The sequence below is a fragment of the Motacilla alba genome, chromosome 7 (genome assembly GCF_015832195.1).
Source record: "Motacilla alba alba isolate MOTALB_02 chromosome 7, Motacilla_alba_V1.0_pri, whole genome shotgun sequence".
NCBI lineage: Eukaryota > Metazoa > Chordata > Aves > Passeriformes > Motacillidae > Motacilla > Motacilla alba.
In genome coordinates this window covers 1-17,935 of record NC_052022.1, presented here as the reverse complement: position 1 = coordinate 17,935, position 17,935 = coordinate 1, and the positions used below count along the sequence as shown (strand labels likewise).

Sequence of the window (17,935 nt, the reverse complement as noted above, 5' to 3'; positions counted from 1 at the left end):
CTGGAGCTCGATGAAGTTGTGTTCCCCGAAGTCCAGGTGCTGCTTCTTGGTGCTGTGTGCACCTCTTGCCTTTGCCTGCTGTGAGCAGCTTTGTGTTGCAGCTCAGTGAAGTCCAGTTCAGTGGTTTCTATACCAGAAAGCGCTGTAGTGAGCAATCAAAAGGGAGGTTTGAAAGATGGCATCCTTTGGCTTCCACAGTGAGCTTAATTTTTTTTCTCCTCTCCTTCAGGCCAGGAAAAACCATTTAAGTGGGCCCAGTGATGTCAGAAGCTTTGGTGTTTGAGGCCAAGAGGCTGCAGCTCCGGAGGTCTGCAGTGGAGGGCCCCTGGTCCTGCCCACGCTGTGGTATAAGTCAGAGGGATGCAGGATTCCTCTTTTCCTCTCAGCTGGGATTAACTGCCTGGGGAATGCCATTTCTGACAGCCCAGTCCTACCCGTGTCTGCTGGAGGAGGGCAGAGGTGAAGAGGCAAATGCTAGAATTCCTTGGGGATGATGGCATTGTGGTGTTTGGCTGTGCCCAGAGAGGCAGGTTGGGCATTTTTTGTGCATCTAAGGACTGGTCTGGGGGTTCAGGAACCCAGGGAGCCAAGCTCTTGGTGTATTCCCAGCTCTCCCAGGGGTGGCAGCTGGTGCAGGGCTGGCTGACAGCCTCTGGTTGGGCTGGGAGCAGGCACTGGCCCCAGCACAGACGTGGGTGGGTTTGGGAGGATTTGGGAGCAATGGAAGGAAAATGAGGGATGATGCTGGGCAAAGTGATTGGCCTGTGCTCGTGTCAGTGCAGCCAGGCAGGGTGCTGGTAAAACTCCACCTCTCCTGGGTGTTCAGGGGTGCAAGGTCTGAGGGACGTCTACCTGTGGTTTTCCATGACAGCAGGAACAAGAGGAAATGTGGTGCCAGAACTGTGTCCCATCAGGTTGTGTTTCCCTCTTTCCCATTTTCATTTCCTCCTCAGTGCAGATGTCCCTGCAGCCCACAAGCACAGGCCTGGTGAAAACTCCGTGTCCTCCTCCTCTCCCCCTGTGCCCCCTTGTTGGACAAGGCTAGAGCAGCAACACACATTCCTGAAGACTGGCTGCTTCCTTAAATCCGTGGACCAGTTAGTGCTATCTCTGAATAGCTGAAATGAGCTTTTGGTGCCTAGAAACAAATAGGAATGACTAACAAAGGGATTTGAATGTGGAAATAGGTGAGTTCCACCTGCTTACTGCTGCTGACATAGAGGCTGGGGCTCAGGGCAGCGCTTCGCTGGGGCACTGATCCTGCACTGGAGTGTTGTGGTGTTGCCAAACTGAGCCTATTCATCACCTCCTAGGCAATGATAGCAGTGCACGTGAAGGTCAGGCCAGACTGGCATGGCAGCCTTTTCAGCAATTCGCCAGTTGAGCTGGTGCCAGGATTACCCCAGTCTCTAAATTTCCCTTGCATGCCTCAAGGTGTGCATCATAAGATTTGCGCTTGTCTGAAGGACAGGACTGAGCTGGTCTCCTGTGCAGTGAGTGTCAGGTGATGTTCTCTTTGCTGCACATTGGTGACAGGGAGTTCTGTAGTAATACAGACATGCTGGGTAGAGAAGGCACAAAAGTGTTCTCATTTCAAACATGGAAAATGGTAAAAAAATGTGTTTTGTCTCTCACTGCTTGTATTCCCTTCAACCCAGGGAGGCTGTATGGAGATGGTGACTTCTTGCCTGTGTTGACATATGTGCTGCTAGCCCAGTGTGATATGCTGGAGCTGGACACTGAAATCGAATGATGATGGAGATGCTGGATCCATCCTTGCTGCATGGAGAAAGTAGTCTTTTTTTTTTTTTATTTTTACTAGAACTGCATGAAGGACTAGTGAGGGGGGTGTTCTTCCTCACAGCCCAGTTACTGTTACCCTTTTTAAAGTAGGAATCCTATTAACAGGAGACCTAATGACAGTGATGTTGCTGGTGTAACAGGAGAATAGAGAATGGTGTCATCATTTCCACTGCTGGGTAGCTTGCAGAGCACAAGCCCCAGTGGCCTGAAAATCTTCTGTTGTATATCACTTTATGAACAAAAATACGTTGCTTCCCAACCCATTTTGACAAGCAAAGGCAAACACATGCACTGCTCAGGTGCCAAATGGTCTTAGCTTTCTGTGCCTGAAAATTTCCTGAAAGGATTTATGGGGCAGCAGCACTCAGGTAACTGTGAGGTACATCATGAGACTTGGGGCAAAGGAGGCAAAAGGGGGCTGCAACACTGCGCCTGCAACACTGCGCCTGAAAACCCCGGCAATGGCAGGATCCTGCCTGGCTCTTTGGAAGCACCTCTAGGCATGGAGCCGAAATCGGTGTGGGGCTGGGAAGGGTCCTGCGGTGCCGTGACTGTGAATGAAAATGGAAAACTAACTGAAGACCTGAGAAGGGGGCTGTTGCAATTGAGGCAAATAAAGGCTGGGGCTGGGCTGGCACAGTGACTGGGGATTTTTGGGCAGGAGCTTGACTCACCGTTGGGCTGAGGTATTGATGGTGGGCTGGGCTTAGAGAGCCTCGGGCGGGAGCTGAAGTGCTGCAGGGCTGGAGCCAAGAGTAAGATGCTGCCCTTGGAAGCTGGAGAATCGGGCAGCTGCAGCTGGAAGAACAGAGCTGGCAGTGAAATAAAGCTTGTGGGTCAAGAGCTGAAAGAGCTGAAATCACTGGGCCTGGAGCTGTCATAATTGCATGTCTGGGATCGGGGCTGAACACGCCATAGGAGCCATAGGGCTGGCACACAGACTGTAGAGCTCTTGCGCCACAATCACTGTGGGCCTGGGACGCGCATGCTGGGGCAGGCTACTGTGACTGAAGGTAGAACAGGTCGTGTGGAGGGCAAAACGGGGCTGCAACACTGCGCCTGAAATCCCCGGCAATGGTAGGATCCTGCCTGGCTCTGCAATGGCACCTCTAGGGATGGAGCCAAAATCCCCCTCCTTCCCCCTCCTTCCTCCTCCCCTCATTCCCCTTAGTTATCTCTCTTTCCCCCATTTCCCTCTCCCCTCCCGAAACCCCTCTCTCCCTCCTCTGTCCACGGTCCCTCTTCCCCCCTCCCGGCCTTTCCCTTCCCCTCCCGCTTTCCTCCACAGCCCGACCTCCCTCCCTACCCTTTCTCGTCCCCTGCTCTCCCTCCTCTCTTCCCGTGCCCCCTTTCCTTCTTTCCCCCGCAGTATCACAGGGCTGACAGTCAATCCTGTGCTCTATTTTAAGGAGAAGGGGAAAAATACTGTATTTAAATAAATACAATTATACTGTATATATCTTATTATATTGTACATATGTCACACATATATCTAAATATTGTACATCAATATATTAAAATGGAATATATTACCACTTAAAAACGTAAATGTGAATGTAAATTTAAAAAAATAAGTATAAAAATTTTAAATATAGTTTAAAATAAAGGGTTTTTGGTTTTTATTTGAGAACAGGAAGGGATTTTATTATAAAAAGTTTAAAAAATAAAATAAAGGTAGATATCTAAGTGTAGAAATATATCATAAAGACTTAAAAATATATATAAAAATTTAAACGAATAGAAGTTTTATCAGTACTTATGATATATAATAAAAATCTAAAATTATATTATTACATGATGACGTATATTATATATATTTATAAATATAATACATCAATAAAAACAATACATGTAAATGTGAAAATAATTATGAAAAATATAAAAATATTTAAATACGGTTTAAAAGAAAGGGCTTTTATTGGTATTCTTTTAGTTAGAGGCTGGGGTTTTATTTTAAATAATATGAATATACATATAATTTAGATATAATTCCAAAACCAGAAATATGAAATCAATATGTAAATATATATATATAAATAAATATAAAAAATAGGAAGAGAGGTAATATAGAATATAAATAATATAATACATCTATATCCATTTTAAATGTAAATATAAACATGAAAAATATAAATTCAATAAAATTTAAAAGCGGTTTAAACGAAAGGACTTTTTTTGTTTTTATTTTGGTGAGTAGAGGCATGGGTTTTATTTTAAATAATACAAGGACTATATATATATAAATCTAAATGTAAAAATTAACAATCAATATATAAAGATATGTATAAAACAAGAAATAAAAATAGGAACAAATGTAATATAGAATAAAAATTATATTATACATAAATATACATTGTACGAAAAAATATGAATATAAAGATGAAAAATATAAAAATAAAATCTATTTCAATATTCTTTAAAAGAAGGCGTTTGGGGTTTTCTGTCTGTTCTTATTGGGTTCGAGGCAGGGTTTTTTTTTTTTTCCTTTTTCTCCTTTCGCGTTGTCGGGGGGGCATTGATTCTGGAGGGTTTTTTGCCGGGGGCGGCTCCCGTTGCGGTGGCAGCTGCCGGTTTTTGCCGCCTTCCCCGGCGGCAGCGCCGCGGCGCGCGGCAGCCCCCTGGTGGGGCGGGCGGCGGTGCTGCCACCCTGTGGGCAGAGCGCGGTAGTGCAGGCGAGCGGCGCTCGGCGGCCGAGCGGCGCTCGGCGGGCACGCCTCTGTGCGGCGGCGGGCGGCAGGGCGGGCGCGGCGTGTCGCGGACGGGCTTGACCTTCTCAAGATGGCGGCAAAAAAAAAGGCGCGCAAATCGGAGGACCGCGGTCCGTCTACTAGACTGCCGGAACGGAACACCGCCGCCGGCGCGGCCCGAGCGGGATTTTCTGTGGCGCTTCGAGTACCGTGGAGACGGGCTGTGGGCTCAGCGGCGCCGCGGGCGGGCGTATTTCGGCGGGTTTGTGACAGGCATTGGCGCTAAATGACTATCTCCCTGCCGAGGTCCCCTCCTAGCCGCCCTGTTGAGCGTGGCGTGTCGCGGACTGGTTTGACCTTCTCAAGATGGCGGCAAAAAGGGCGCGCAAATCCTGCTGAGCCGAGTGCAGCCGAGTGTAGCCGATGAGCCGAGCGTAGCCGAGAGTAGCCGATTGCAGCCGAAGAGCCGAGCGTAGCCGACGGTAGCCGAGTGCAGCCGAAGAGCCGAGTGCAGCCGATAATAGCCGGCTTTAGAAGAAGAGCCGATAATAGCCGACCGTAGCCGAGTGCAGCCGAAGAGCGGGGCATAGCCGAGTGTTGTCGAGAACAGCCGAGTGTAGCCGAAGAGACCTAATATAGACTACAGACAGCACTACCCATCCATAGACATTTGAAATGGGAATGGCCATGTAAAACTAGGGCATGTTTTCAAACTTAAATGCAGTTTAAAAGAAAGGGGTTCTTTTTGGCTTGCATTTGGGTAGAGGCAGGGGTTTTATTTGAAATCATAATAGAAGGGCCTCAGACATAAAGATCTCAATACGGAAATATAAGATCAATATATAGAGGTAGGTATAAAGTATATAAATATATATAAGGAATAGGAATAGATGTAAGATAAAATACCAGTTTTTATATAAATAGGAATTTATACATATAAATGTATAAATAAACATTATTCCTCAGTGTACATTATAAATATAGCTGTGAATATAAAGATGAAAAAAATATTGAAATAAAATCCATTTCAATAGTCTTTGAAAGAAGGCGTTTGGGGTTTTCTGTCTGTTTTTATCGGGTTCGAGGCAGGGTTTTTTTTTTTTTTCTTTTTCTCCTGTCGCGTTGTCGGGGGGCATTGATTCTGGAGGGTTTTTTGCCGGGGGCGGCTCCCGTTGCGGTGGCAGCTGCCGGTTTTTGCCGCCTTCCCCGGCGGCAGCGCCGCGGCGTGGGGTGGGGCGGGCGGCGGTGCTGCCACCCTGTGGGCAGAGCGCGGTAGTGCAGGCGAGCGGCGCTCGGCGGCCGAGCGGCACTAGGCGGGCACGCCTGTGTGCGGCGGCGGGCGGCAGGGCGGGCGCGGCGTGTCGCGGACGGGCTTGACCTTCTCAAGATGGCGGCAGAAAGGGCGGGACACTGCAGCTTGGCCAATGATTGCCGAGCGCGGCCGAAGAGCCGAGTGCAGCCCGCCGCAGCCGAGTGCAGCCGAGTGCAGCCGAGTTCAGCCCGCCGCAGCCGAGTGCAGCCGAGTGCAGCCGAGTGCAGCCGAGTGCTGCCGAGTGCAGCCCGCCGCAGCCGAGTGCAGCCGAGTGCAGCCCGAGAGCCGGCGGGAGCCCCGGGTGGCCGCGCGCAGCCGAGTTTCCCCTCAAAGCCGATCGTCCCCGACTTTCGCCGAACCGAGCCCGCTTCAGCCCAGGAGCCGAAACGAGACCGGTTCAGACCAAAAGCCGAAATGAAACGACTTCACGCCGAGAGCCGACCCAGGTGGGAGCCGCGAGCACCATGAGGGGCCGGCCGGCTCCTGCCGGGCAGGGCGCAGCGGCCGGGGCTCTCCCGGCGCGGCGCCGCCCCTGCGCGCCCGAGGAGCCGCCGGAGGAGCCGCCGGAGGAGCCGCTTTCCTGCCGGGAGCCGCGCTCCGTCCGGCGCCGGGAGCGCGGGGAGCGATTTTGGAAAGGTCTTTGATGTCCTGCTTTTGACGCGGCTTTTAGGAATTTATTGTATCGTTTTGTTTTGTTTGCAGCTGGTGGATGTGCTGCACTTCTTGAATGTTATGGTTCTCGGCTCGGGTGTTGATGAGTAGGTTGTTTTGAATTCAGTTTTGTGGTCGGATTTTTTTTTTTTTTTTTTTTTTTTTAATTCCCCTTCCCCCCCCCCCCCCCCCACCTTCCCCCCCCGCTATGACGTTTTCTAGGGTTTACCGTGGGTTTTATGGGTCGTAGCATGAAGTAGAAGTTAGGTTTTGGATTCTGTGGTGGTGCCTTTTGTTAGCTTGAGTATGCAGCGTTTGTTTCGGTGGGTTCGAGGTAGTGTCGTGTAGTTACTTAGGGGTTTTTAATCTTTATAGTCGCATTCTTGTTTCTTATCTTACAGGGCTTTTATTTCTTTGGATTGTTTGATCGGAGCATATGTTTGATTGTTACGGATCCTTTGGGAGATAGTGTTTCTGGTTACGTTTCTTTTTTGCCTTCACGTTTCTTACTAGGTGGTATTTTTATTTTGGTAGTTTGAGGCCTTTTGGGGTTTATTGTGTTAGGAATATTTTTTTTGCTTGTTGCTAATTTAAGTTTATGTGTGCTATTTAAAAGCCAGCTCCACTTGAGCTGTGGGGAACTAGGAGCATATCTGTTCTGATCTTCCTCTCACCTTTCTTCCCACAGCTGTTTCTGTACTCCTGACTTCCCGTCACGCCAGGGACACGTGGCTTGGAGCACAGCAGCCGGATTCCTCACTTAGCCGTGTCAGCTTGGTGCAGGTTACGAATTACAGGGTGACTTGGAAACCCAGAAACAAAGGGAAGAAGCTGGTATGTCTCTTAGCAGGGAAAAAAAAAAAAAAACAAACCAAAAAAACCCCAAAAAACCAAAAACCAAAACAAAAAAAAAAAACAAAACAAAAAAAAACCAAACCAAAAAAAACCCTACATCAGGGCAATAATTCAGGGGACTAACACTTCATCTTTAACTTTCTTCTGTGCTCAGTCCTCATCGCCGGGAGCCGTGAAAGCCCCCTGAGCTGTAGGTCTCATACAGACCTACCTCGTTTGGTCCAAAAAATCAGTATTTTATTACTGTGTGCACACTCAGGGGGAAGATTTTATCCCATATCCCTCAGAGGGACATTAAACCTCCAGTTTCCCTTTTCTTGAACAGTTTGAGAGAGGATATTACTTATGTAATTTTTACTGCAGGCATTTGATCTTTTTGAAGACCGTTTGTGCGTGTGCGTGCCCCTAATAGCTGTCCCCTCTCTAACACAGGATGGGGAAGAAAGGCTGCAGAGCTTCCTGCAACGGGCTGCGAGCGCAAAGAGCGAGGAGGCAGCGGAAGACCGGACTCAGGAATCGGAACGGTTTTCTTGGGTTTAAGAAGCTCGAATGGCGCTTCAAGACATTTATATCAGACCTGGTTTAATTTCATTACCCTTTTTTTTTACATCCACAAAAAAACCCCAACCCTCCCCCCCCCCCACCTCCAGGATCCATCGCTGCTGCTGCCGTGCGTGACGAGAAGCCATCTTCCCTCTGCCCGGAGCAGCTGAGAGATGGAGCAGCACCCCAAAGGACTTTCTGCTCAGTGATTATAGCTGAGTTTTAGTGGGAATTCTCTGAGCAATCTGGTGGATTGTGCTTGAACGTGGCCGTGAGGGTAGCTGAGCACGGCAGTCCGGATCTGCGAGCCGCGGTGCCGGAGCCAGAGCCTTTGAAAGGTCGTGGGGGATGCATTCATTCCATTGAATCCCGGCCCTGTGCTGTGCCCAGGCCCTTTGTACAAAGAGGGTACGGGGAGAAACCAGAACTGCACGTTGCTTGCGATACGTATGGAGTTTTGAAAGCTTTAGTTCTAGCTAATAAAAGAAGTTAGTTTGAAAAAAAGCCAAATAATTTATTTTTTTTTCCTTCAACGTGATACTCTTTGGTGGTGTACGGTGTGTTGTCTTCTTTTTTGGTGTTGTTAACTCTGTGTCATTTGTTTTTTGAGTGAAGATAACTCTGTGGATGGCTTGGTTTGTATTTGAGGCAGAATTAATTTCAACAGGTTTCTTTAATAGACTTCTGAGATGTATTGCTGGGATTTTGGCTTTGTTTATCGTAGGTATAAACACAGAGATTTGGTAGGGGCAGCCGAGCTGCTGGAGTTTTGGGTGTTTAAGTGATTGGATGGCTTTTGTTACCTGCGGTTTTTAATTTTTGAAAGGTTTTTTTACGTAGTGGCTTAAGGTGGTTTTTAGAATTAATTGTCTTGCTTCATGTTGTGTGCAGCCGGTGGGGGGGGGGGGGGGGGGGGTTTAGTTTTCTTTTTGGGGACAGGAGCATTTATATGGTGGGTGTTTATAGGCAGTATATATTTTTTTAAAATTTTAGCAGTGATATTTTTTGACATTTTAATAGCTTAGAATTTTTTTATGCTTTTCATTAGTTTTTTTTTTAATTTAAAATTATTTCTACAGATTATTGTTCATTACTTGTGAGTTAGCATAAAGGTAGAGCTTCGGGGGTCTTTTTAGTAATGTTTAGGGTCAGTTGTACAGTCTGGAGTTTAGGGAGCTGGTTTGATTTATTTTGTACAGGTTTTTGTTTTTCTTAGCAGTTCTTTCCTTTTGGATGTGTATTGGAGTTTTTTGGGTTTCTGAGAAATTGATTGAGGAGGAAGTTTATGATGAGGAAGCACGGAGGTTTTGGGCTAGCTCTAATGGGATTTTTACATTTCTTTATAGATGGGTTTGTTTGAGTTTCTAATCGGGGGAAGCCTTGTGGGATCTCCGCTCTGTTGGCAACAGGAGCGGGCTCTGTTTTTCTGTGTTGTGCTGGGATGTGAGCGCGTGGCGGTGCCGAGGAGGGTGCAGCATTTTTGTGGTTCTGATGTGTTAGGTTAGTGAATTTATGGGGTTCGATATCTAGTTTAAAATAGAAAGAAATATCCATTTAAAAAGATCACATTATAAGGGTAAACATAAGAATCGAAACAAATCAAACTGTAATATATAGTATGTTCTTGTAACCTGGTATAACATATACAAAACACAGTCTATTCTATATACGCAAAAATATCTAACTATAGATCGTAAATATAAAAATAATGACATACAGTTTAAAATAAACGGGGCGTTTTTTTGGTTTTTATTAGTTGATAGGCAGGTTTTTTACTCAGTAACATAAAGAGAAATAATCTAAAAATACAAATCCAAAGATCCAAATATATCTATAATGACATCTATAAATATTACCTATGAATTAATAGAAGTAAGAGAGATATCTAAGAATAGTATGTACATATATATGTATATATATTGATGTATATATAAAAATATATTAAAAGGTATTTTATATAACATGTATAATCTACATAATAAATAAAAAATATAAATGGAAATATGAATATATAATTATGAAAAATGTAATAGCCTAAAAAAATTTCCACTATACTACAAGTAATACCTTGAATGTAATACTCTAAAAAATACGGTTTAAATCAAGGGGGGGGGTTGCTTTTTATTTGGTTTGAGGCGGGGTTTTTTATTTTAATTGATTATTTTAATTATTTTATTTTAAATAATACAGATCTTGATAGTGTTACACAGTTCTACATAGAGAGACATATAATCACGATTTAAAAAATATTTCCAGAAATATAAAATATAGATAAATAGAAGGGATAGGAAGAGATGTAATATAGAATACAGATAGCACTACACATCAATAGACATTTTAAATGTAAATGGGAATGTAAATATAAAAATTTGGCGTTTTTTCAAACTTAAATGCAGTTGAAAAGAAAGGGGTTCTTTTTGGCTTTCATTTGGGTAGAGGCAGGGTTTTGTTTTTGTTTTTTTTTTTTTTTTCTCCTTTCGCGTTGTCGGGGGGGCATTGATTCTGGAGGGTTTTTTTGCCGGGGGCGGCTCCCGTTGCGGTGGCAGCTGCCGGTTTTTGCCGCCTTCCCCGGCGGCAGCGCCGCGGCGTGGGGTGGGGCGGGCGGCGGTGCTGCCACCCTGTGGGCAGAGCGCGGTAGTGCAGGCGAGCGGCGCTCGGCGGCCGAGCGGCGCTCGGCGGGCACGCCTGTGTGCGGCGGCGGGCGGGCGCGGCGTGTCGCGGACGGGCTTGACCTTCTCAAGATGGCGGCAAAAAAAGGCGCGCAAATCGGAGGACCGCGGTCCGTCTACTAGACTGCCGGAACGGAACACCGGCGCCGGCGCGGCGCGAGCGGGATTTTCTGTGGCGCTTCGGGTACCTTGGAGACGGGCTGTGGGCTCAGCGGCGCCGCGGGCGGGCGTATTTCGGCGAGTTTGTGACAGGCATTGGCGCTAAACGCCTATCTCCTTGTCGAGGTCCCCTCCCCGCCGCCCTGTTGAGTGTGACGTGTCGCGGACTGGTTTGACCTTCTCAAGATGGCAGCAAAAAAGGCGCGCAAATCGGAGGACCGCGGTCCGTCTACTGGACTGCCGGAACGGAACACCGGCGCCGGCGCGGCGCGAGCGGGATTTTCTGTTGCGCTTCGGGTACCTTGGAGACGGGCTGTGGGCTCAGCGGCGCCGCGGGCGGGCGTTATTCGGCGGGTTTGTGACAGGCATTGGCGCTAAACGCCTATCTCCTTGTCGAGGTCCCCTCCCCGCCGCCCTGTTGAGCGTGGCGTGTCGCGGACTGGTTTGACCTTCTCAAGATGGCGGCAAAAAGGGCGCGCAAATCCAGCTGAGCCGAGTGCAGCCGAGTGCAGCCGAAGAGCCGAGCGTAGCCGGGCGTAGCCGAGAGTAGCCGATTGCAGCCGAAGAGCCGAACGTAGCCGAGAGTAGCCGAGTGCAGCCGATAATAGCCGGCTTTAGCCGAAGAGCCGATAATAGCCGACCGTAGCCGAGTGCAGCCGAAGAGCCGAGCGTAGCCGACGTTAGCCGAGTGCAGCCGAAGAGCCGAGTACAGCCGATAATATCCGGCTTTAGCCGAAGAGCCGATAATAGCCGACCGTAGCCGAGTGCAGCCGAAGAGCGGGGCATAGCCGAGTGTTGTCGAGAACAGCCGAGTGTAGCCGAAGAGACCTAATATAGACTACAGACAGCACTACCCATCCATAGACATTTGAAATGGGAATGGCCATGTAAAACTAGGGCATGTTTTCAAACTAAAATGCTGTTTAAAAGAAAGGGGTTCTTTTTGGCTTGCATTTGGGTAGAGGCAGGGGTGTTATTTAAATCATAATAGTAGTGCCGTGCCTCTCCCGTTTCGTCCCCTTTCGTCCTGTCCCGTCTCCCCGCCTCCCAGCCATACCAGTGTAAATAAGCAAAACAGAGATATAAATATGGAAATGGGAATATAAATATAAGATATAAAATTGAAATAAAATAAATATAAATAAAGAGAACATGCAACATAAATAACTTTGTATTATATCAGGAAAATATTATAATGTTTTATGTCCTTTAGATGTTTATGTAAAATATAGAAATACAGATTATAAACAGCAACGTCAACGATGTAAAAATAGGAATATATTATAAATATATAAAGATATATAGAAAAGCATAAAATAGAAATAAATACAAAATAACAGAACTAGATACACTTCATATTACCAATAATACTCTATATATCTTCTTATATTGTAATATATTATGTGTAATATATAATAGATCGATAACTATAGTATATCTATATATTATAAGATATATAACAAATTGTAAATTGAATATAAATATGAAGAATATAATATAAAAATAATTAAATAGGGATAAAAATGAAGGCTTTGTTTTTTTTTATATGGTTTTAGGCAGCTTTTTAATTTTACATGTATAACAATTATAAAACTTGAAATCTAAGTATAGAAATATTGAACAAATACATATATAAAATCTAAGTTAATATAAGTAATAAAATTAGATATTATAAGTATTAAAAATAGATATTTTTTTAGAATATATATAATTATATTTTGCTATATGCTATTTACGTCTGCAAATGGAATACATCACTATAAAATATAAATGTGAATAGAAATATGAAAAAATAGAAATATAAAAATAATTTTTTTTTAAATAGCGGTGGGATTTTTAAAAAAAGTTTGGTTATAGGCAGGGCTTTTACTATAAATAATAAAAAAAGAAATACTGATTAAAAATATAAATCCAAATATAGACCTGTATCATAAATATATAAAGATATAGAAAAATATAAAAGGGAGAAAATTCTAAGTCTTAGAAATTGATAAAATACATAATGTAAATCATACTGTAGCTATAGTATTACATTATGATATATATGTATCTATAAATCAAATATATGAATATTAAAGAAATGTAAGTGTGAGTATAATTATGGAAAATATAAATATAAAACTAAGTATATTTTTAAATAAAATGGGTTTTTGTTCTTATTTGTTTAGAGGCAGGGTTTTTTTATCATTTATAATTAATATTAAAAATATGTACAGATTTTGGTTAGAGGCAGGGGTTTCGTTTTAAAGAACATATGTATTTTAGGAATAGAAATCTAAATTTAGACATATATATATATAAATCTAATCTAAATATATTTAAATCTAAATATACAAATGTATAGATATATATACAAAAGTTTAAATATAAATAAGTATGAGCAATAGGTGTAATATAGAATAGAAATAATTTGTACTTTAATATACACTATAAATGTAAATGTGAATCTGAAAAATGTAAAAAATAGTTAAATATAATTTTAAGGAAAGGGTGTTTTGAGGTTTTATTTGGTTAAAGGCAGGGTGTTTTTAGTTTTCGTGCGGGTTTTTTTGGGGCATTTATTTTTGATGAGTTTTCGAAGGGGATCGCACCTGTTGTTCTTGCCCCCCCTTCCCTCCAGGCGAGCGGCAGCCCCCGGCTGCGGCCGGCGGGAGTGCTGCCGCCCTGTGGACACAGCGCGGTACTGCAGCCCCCCCGAGCCAGCGCCCCGCCCCTCGCAGCTGGGCGCCGGGGGGGCGGGGGAAGGACGGCTGCCGAGGGAGGGGAGGGCGAGGGGCGGGAGAAGCGAGCGGCGAGCGGGGCGGTGTCTGTAAATAGAGGGGAGGGGCGAAGGTGTTTCAGAAGCGTAAAGAGACGCCGTGGCTGAGGTGAATGGCGGCGGCGAGGGCGGCCCGGCGGGGCCGGTTTCGGCGGGCGGCAGGGGCGCGGTCGCAGCGGTGCACGGGCCGGGGGCATGCGAGCGGCGTCGGAACAGGGCTGCACCCCCCCTAGCCCCCGCGCGCGCCCCTCTCCAGACGGTGGAGGCGACCGCGTGCCGGAAAATCCCGGCGGGGCGGCGCCGGGCTGGCGTGCAGGCGGTGCGAGCCGTGCGGAGTCGAGGGGGGCTTTGCCGGGCCGGGGCGGGCGGAAGAGGCGGCGCGGGCGCTGCGCTGGTCCCGGCCGGTGCCGGTCGCTCTGTCCGCTCCCCGCGAGGAGAACAAGCGAGGACGAGCCAACGTCCCGTCACGTTTCAGCAATACCAAATCACCTCATCTCTTCTTAATACAGGCAGGCCCTGCGACGACGGCGTCGGCCTCCGAGCGCAGCCGAAGCGTGCGCCCCGAGGAGCCGGGCATTCTTAGGAGAATGGTGAGTAGCAGAATTTTCGGGTTTTGGCCGCTGTGGATGCTGGGCTGCAGGGCGTCACAAAGGATGCGGGCTGAGGAGGGTAGGCTGGAGGGTGACAGAGGATCGGGGTAGCTGAGAGGCAGAAGGAGTCTTTAGGAGCGACTGGTGGGTCCAGATTGTCACAGAGATGCTGAGAGGCTACTCTAGGGAACTTGAGGGTGACAAGAAGAGGCTTGGGGAGAGCCTTGAGGGGAAAAGTGGGGGGTGCCTGAGGGTGACAGGTGAACCAGAACTCACACCTCCCCTAACCTCACCCTAAAAACCAACCCTACCCGGGTGGAGAGCGTCCATCGGAGGTTAGGAGGCCAAGGGACAACATTGCAGGGCTTGGGGTGACACACAGACATTCCGGGCTGAGGGGCAAAGAGGGGGGGTTTGACAAGTGGGCAGCTTACACTGAGGGTTAGGGGTAAAAAGGACAGGACCCAGAGTAATAGGTAAGGTTAGGCTACAGTTGCAGAAGCCCTCACCCCAACCCTAAGCTCACCCCAAACAGCACCCCTAGGACACCAGTTTTCCCCAACAACAGCACAAGGCAGCGACCGTAGTAAAAAGGTAGCAATGATGTTTGTGGGCTAGACAGTGAAAGGTAGGAGTTGGGGGGCTGTGCATTTTTTAGAGCTTTTTTCAGGGGTTGCAAAGGATATTTTAGGGTTGTGTTTGTGGGAGTTTTTTAGGGATTTTCTGGGAACGTTTAGGATAATTTTAGGGCTCTTTCAGGGCTTTTAAGAGGTCCTTTTAGGGTATTTTAAGGGCTTTCTTAGTAGTTTTTAGAATTTTTAGGGGGGTTTCTGAGTCTTCTTGGGGCTTTTTTAGGACTATTGAGGGTATGTGGAGGACTTTTTTAGATATTTCTACAGTTTCTGAGGGAATTTTTAGGTCTGTTTTAAAGGTCTTGTCAGGGCATTTTAAGGATTTTTGGGCTATTTTTGAGCTCTTTTAGGACTATTTAGGGGATATTTAGGGGTTGTTAGGGGTGTTCTGGGGTTTTTAAAAGTACGGTATTTTTAGTGTATTTTAAGGGTATTCTTTGGGGGGGTTTTAGGACATTTTGAAGATTAGGGCTTTTTTAGGGAATTTTTAGGGTTTTTTGGGGTCTTTTCACAGCACGAAACACAGAGGCCGGGCAGTTCGAGGGCAGCTGAGAAGGGGCTTGAGGGTGACACAGAGCCTGAAGGCTGGGGCGTAGAGGGAGGGATTTAGGGGTAAAGGGAGAGGACCTGAGGGCTGGACAGTCCAGTGGAAATCAGGGCTACAGGGTACAGCTTAGGAGGCAAGTTCAGGTACACACACCCCAGCCCTGACTTCACCCTAAGCAGTCCCCCTACCAACAGCCTTTTCCCCCAACAGCAGCACAACACAGCAACCCCAACAGTGAGACCACACCGCAACCCTCCCGGTGTGACAAGACAGCAACCCTCACACCAGGACAATGACAGAACCCTCAGAGGACAACAAGTACCACTGCAAAAAGATAGGGACAACATCTGAGGGCTAGAGAGCAATAGGTAGAGTTTGGAGGCTGAGCATGTTTTTTTTGAGGTTTGTTCCAGAACTTTTAAACATACTTAGGGGATTTTGGAAGGTTTTTTAAGACTTGTCTGGGATTTTTTAGGGTATTGTTGGGGCTTTTTCAAAGCTATTTTAGGAATCTTTAGCATATTTTGCAGATTATGGGCAGGGCCAGAGGACACACCCTCTGAAAAGGCAAAGTTTTAGGGCTGCAATGCATTAGAAAGGGGCCAGCGGCAGCACAGCGGGTCCTGTCCCCCGCTCTCGGTCCGAAAGTCGTAAGTTTTAGACCCAGCTAAGTCCTTGCGGTCAAAGTTAGGGTTAGATGCCCTTAGCTTTGGTCTGTGAGAAATTCCACACAGGAAAACTCACACCCCGAGTTTCCCGATGCCAGTTTGCAGGAGGCGCTCAGCAAACTGCCAGGGCAGCCCGAGTTCTAGGCGGGGGCAGCTCCACTCCGGGAGAAATCCCGCGCCGTTCGGAAGCAGAGCAGGCATAGGCCCCCGGACAGGAACGCCAGCCCTCTTCCCCATAAAGCCAAACTCACCCCCGCCGCGTGCGGACGTCCGTTCACAAGAGGCCCGTGGCACTCCAAGGGCAGCGAGAGTTCTCGGCTTCGGCAGCTGCGGTCTGCCAGAAATCATTTGCCGTCTGCAGTTTTGGAGGCAGAATCCCAGTTTTGGCCCTGGGCACGCAGAAGGGAAAGACTGTTAATTTCCTTGAAAAGGAAAGTCTAGCACCCCATTGTTTAAGGGGCAGATGAAAGGCTGTGTAGGGGAGGGAACTCTGCACAGGACCTTTCTTCACCTCACCCCCCAGTCCAAGGTCTAGCAGCACCCCGTGTGACCAGCTGCTTTCAGGGGGTTCCCCAGGCACACCCGCACAGGGAGATGCTAGTCCAGAGGGGCTAACGGGGGTATCCCGAGCGTCCCTCCCAGAGCTACGGTCGGAGCATCCAGCAGGGACAGGGGAGCAGCCGGACCCACCCGGGCACGGAGCATCGCTTCGAGAAAATGCCAAGAGAAGAACCCTCTCGCCAAGGGGCGGCACCTGAGCGGGCCGGGCAGCATGTGGGGTTCCAGGGGAGAGCTTTCAACTTTCCCCTTTTACTGTGTCAGTCCCTCCCCAGAGCCTTCAGACCCTCCACAGTACTCCCAGAAAAGAGAGGGGTTATTAGGAGAAAAGGGGTTTAAATGGAGGGAAAAAGCTTCCCTTTCCCCTATTTTTTGTGTTCAAATTGTGAGGGAATCTGCTTCCCCTGCAATTTTAATGGTCTCAGTTGAAAGAATCCTGCCTTTTCTATGCTGTTAGGGGGGCTAATTGACAGGGAGTCACCATTTTCCATTATTTTCCAGTTTAAATAGAAGGGGAAAACCTTAACGATGTTTTTTATGGGTTTGATTTAAGGGTAACCGCCCTCTTTTTTGTTTTCCTAAGGCTTAAACTGAGGGGGATGCCCAGCTATCTCTCCTTCTTAAGGGTTTGGATTGAGGGAAAAATCCCTATTTTTTTCATCACTGGAGAGATTTACAGTAAGAAAACCTGCTCTTTTCCCAATATTTTAGGGGATTAAATTAAAGGGCAGAAGGCATTTATTTGCCATTGTATCAGTTTCAGTGGAGGCAACTGCCCCATTTTCTCATTTGAAGGGGTTCACTTGAAGGAAGCTCTGCCTTTTTCAGCATTTTAAGGGTTTAAATGTGCATTTCAGGGCACTTCTTTCTGTGCCCTAGGACCAGATATCTCAGAGAAGGGTGAGCCTGGCACATACCTAACCCTTACACTGCTGGGAGGCGATTATTTTTCTTATTTTTGTTTATAATGTAGATAGCCCTAATTAGAGGTCCCAAGCAGACTTAGACTATTCATATCATTAGTATTCTTCCCCACCCTACTTAGTCACACGTGAAATAATATTTAGTAGTCACTAAAGAATAATTATGTCAGTTGACAGCAACTTACCCAATTTGTCTGGCTGTGCTACCTAAACACAAAGTTTTATTTCTCACCAGTCTTCCGCCCTTTTGCTCCAATTAGTTGTAGCAAAAAAGAAAGCGTTGTCATTCCTCTGAAGAGTTTTCTCCTATATCAAGCCCTTTACTCCCCTTGAATTCAAGGCAGAGGAGCCAAACAGCTGTAGCTGCTCTGAGGGCTTTTATACCTGGTGGGATTTGCCCCCTCCCTTTTCCTGGGTGTCATGGGAAGGAGAGGTGGGCCCAATCAGGGGTATATTAACCCCAGCTTTTGCAGAGGGGCTTCATTCCCTCTCTGGGATCTGCTGGGATAAGAGCTCTCCTCTCATTTCGGTGAAGAGACTCTTTCAGCTTATCTTAGCTTGTTTCCAGCAGGTGCTTTTA

At 46.8% G+C, this 17,935-nt stretch overlaps 1 protein-coding gene across 1 annotated transcript; it reads left to right on the top strand.

Moving 5' to 3' along the window:
• The first annotated feature begins 5,171 nt into the window (after positions 1 to 5,171).
• Positions 5,172 to 8,361, top strand: LOC119703279 (vegetative cell wall protein gp1-like). The gene is made up of 4 exons (XM_038142901.1): positions 5,172 to 5,179; positions 5,927 to 6,438; positions 7,142 to 7,287; positions 7,741 to 8,361. The coding sequence occupies exons 1-4, from the start codon at positions 5,172 to 5,174 to the stop codon at positions 7,846 to 7,848; spliced, it is 774 nt and encodes a 257-aa protein (XP_037998829.1). The 3' UTR covers positions 7,849 to 8,361.
• The last annotated feature ends 9,574 nt before the right edge of the window (positions 8,362 to 17,935 follow it).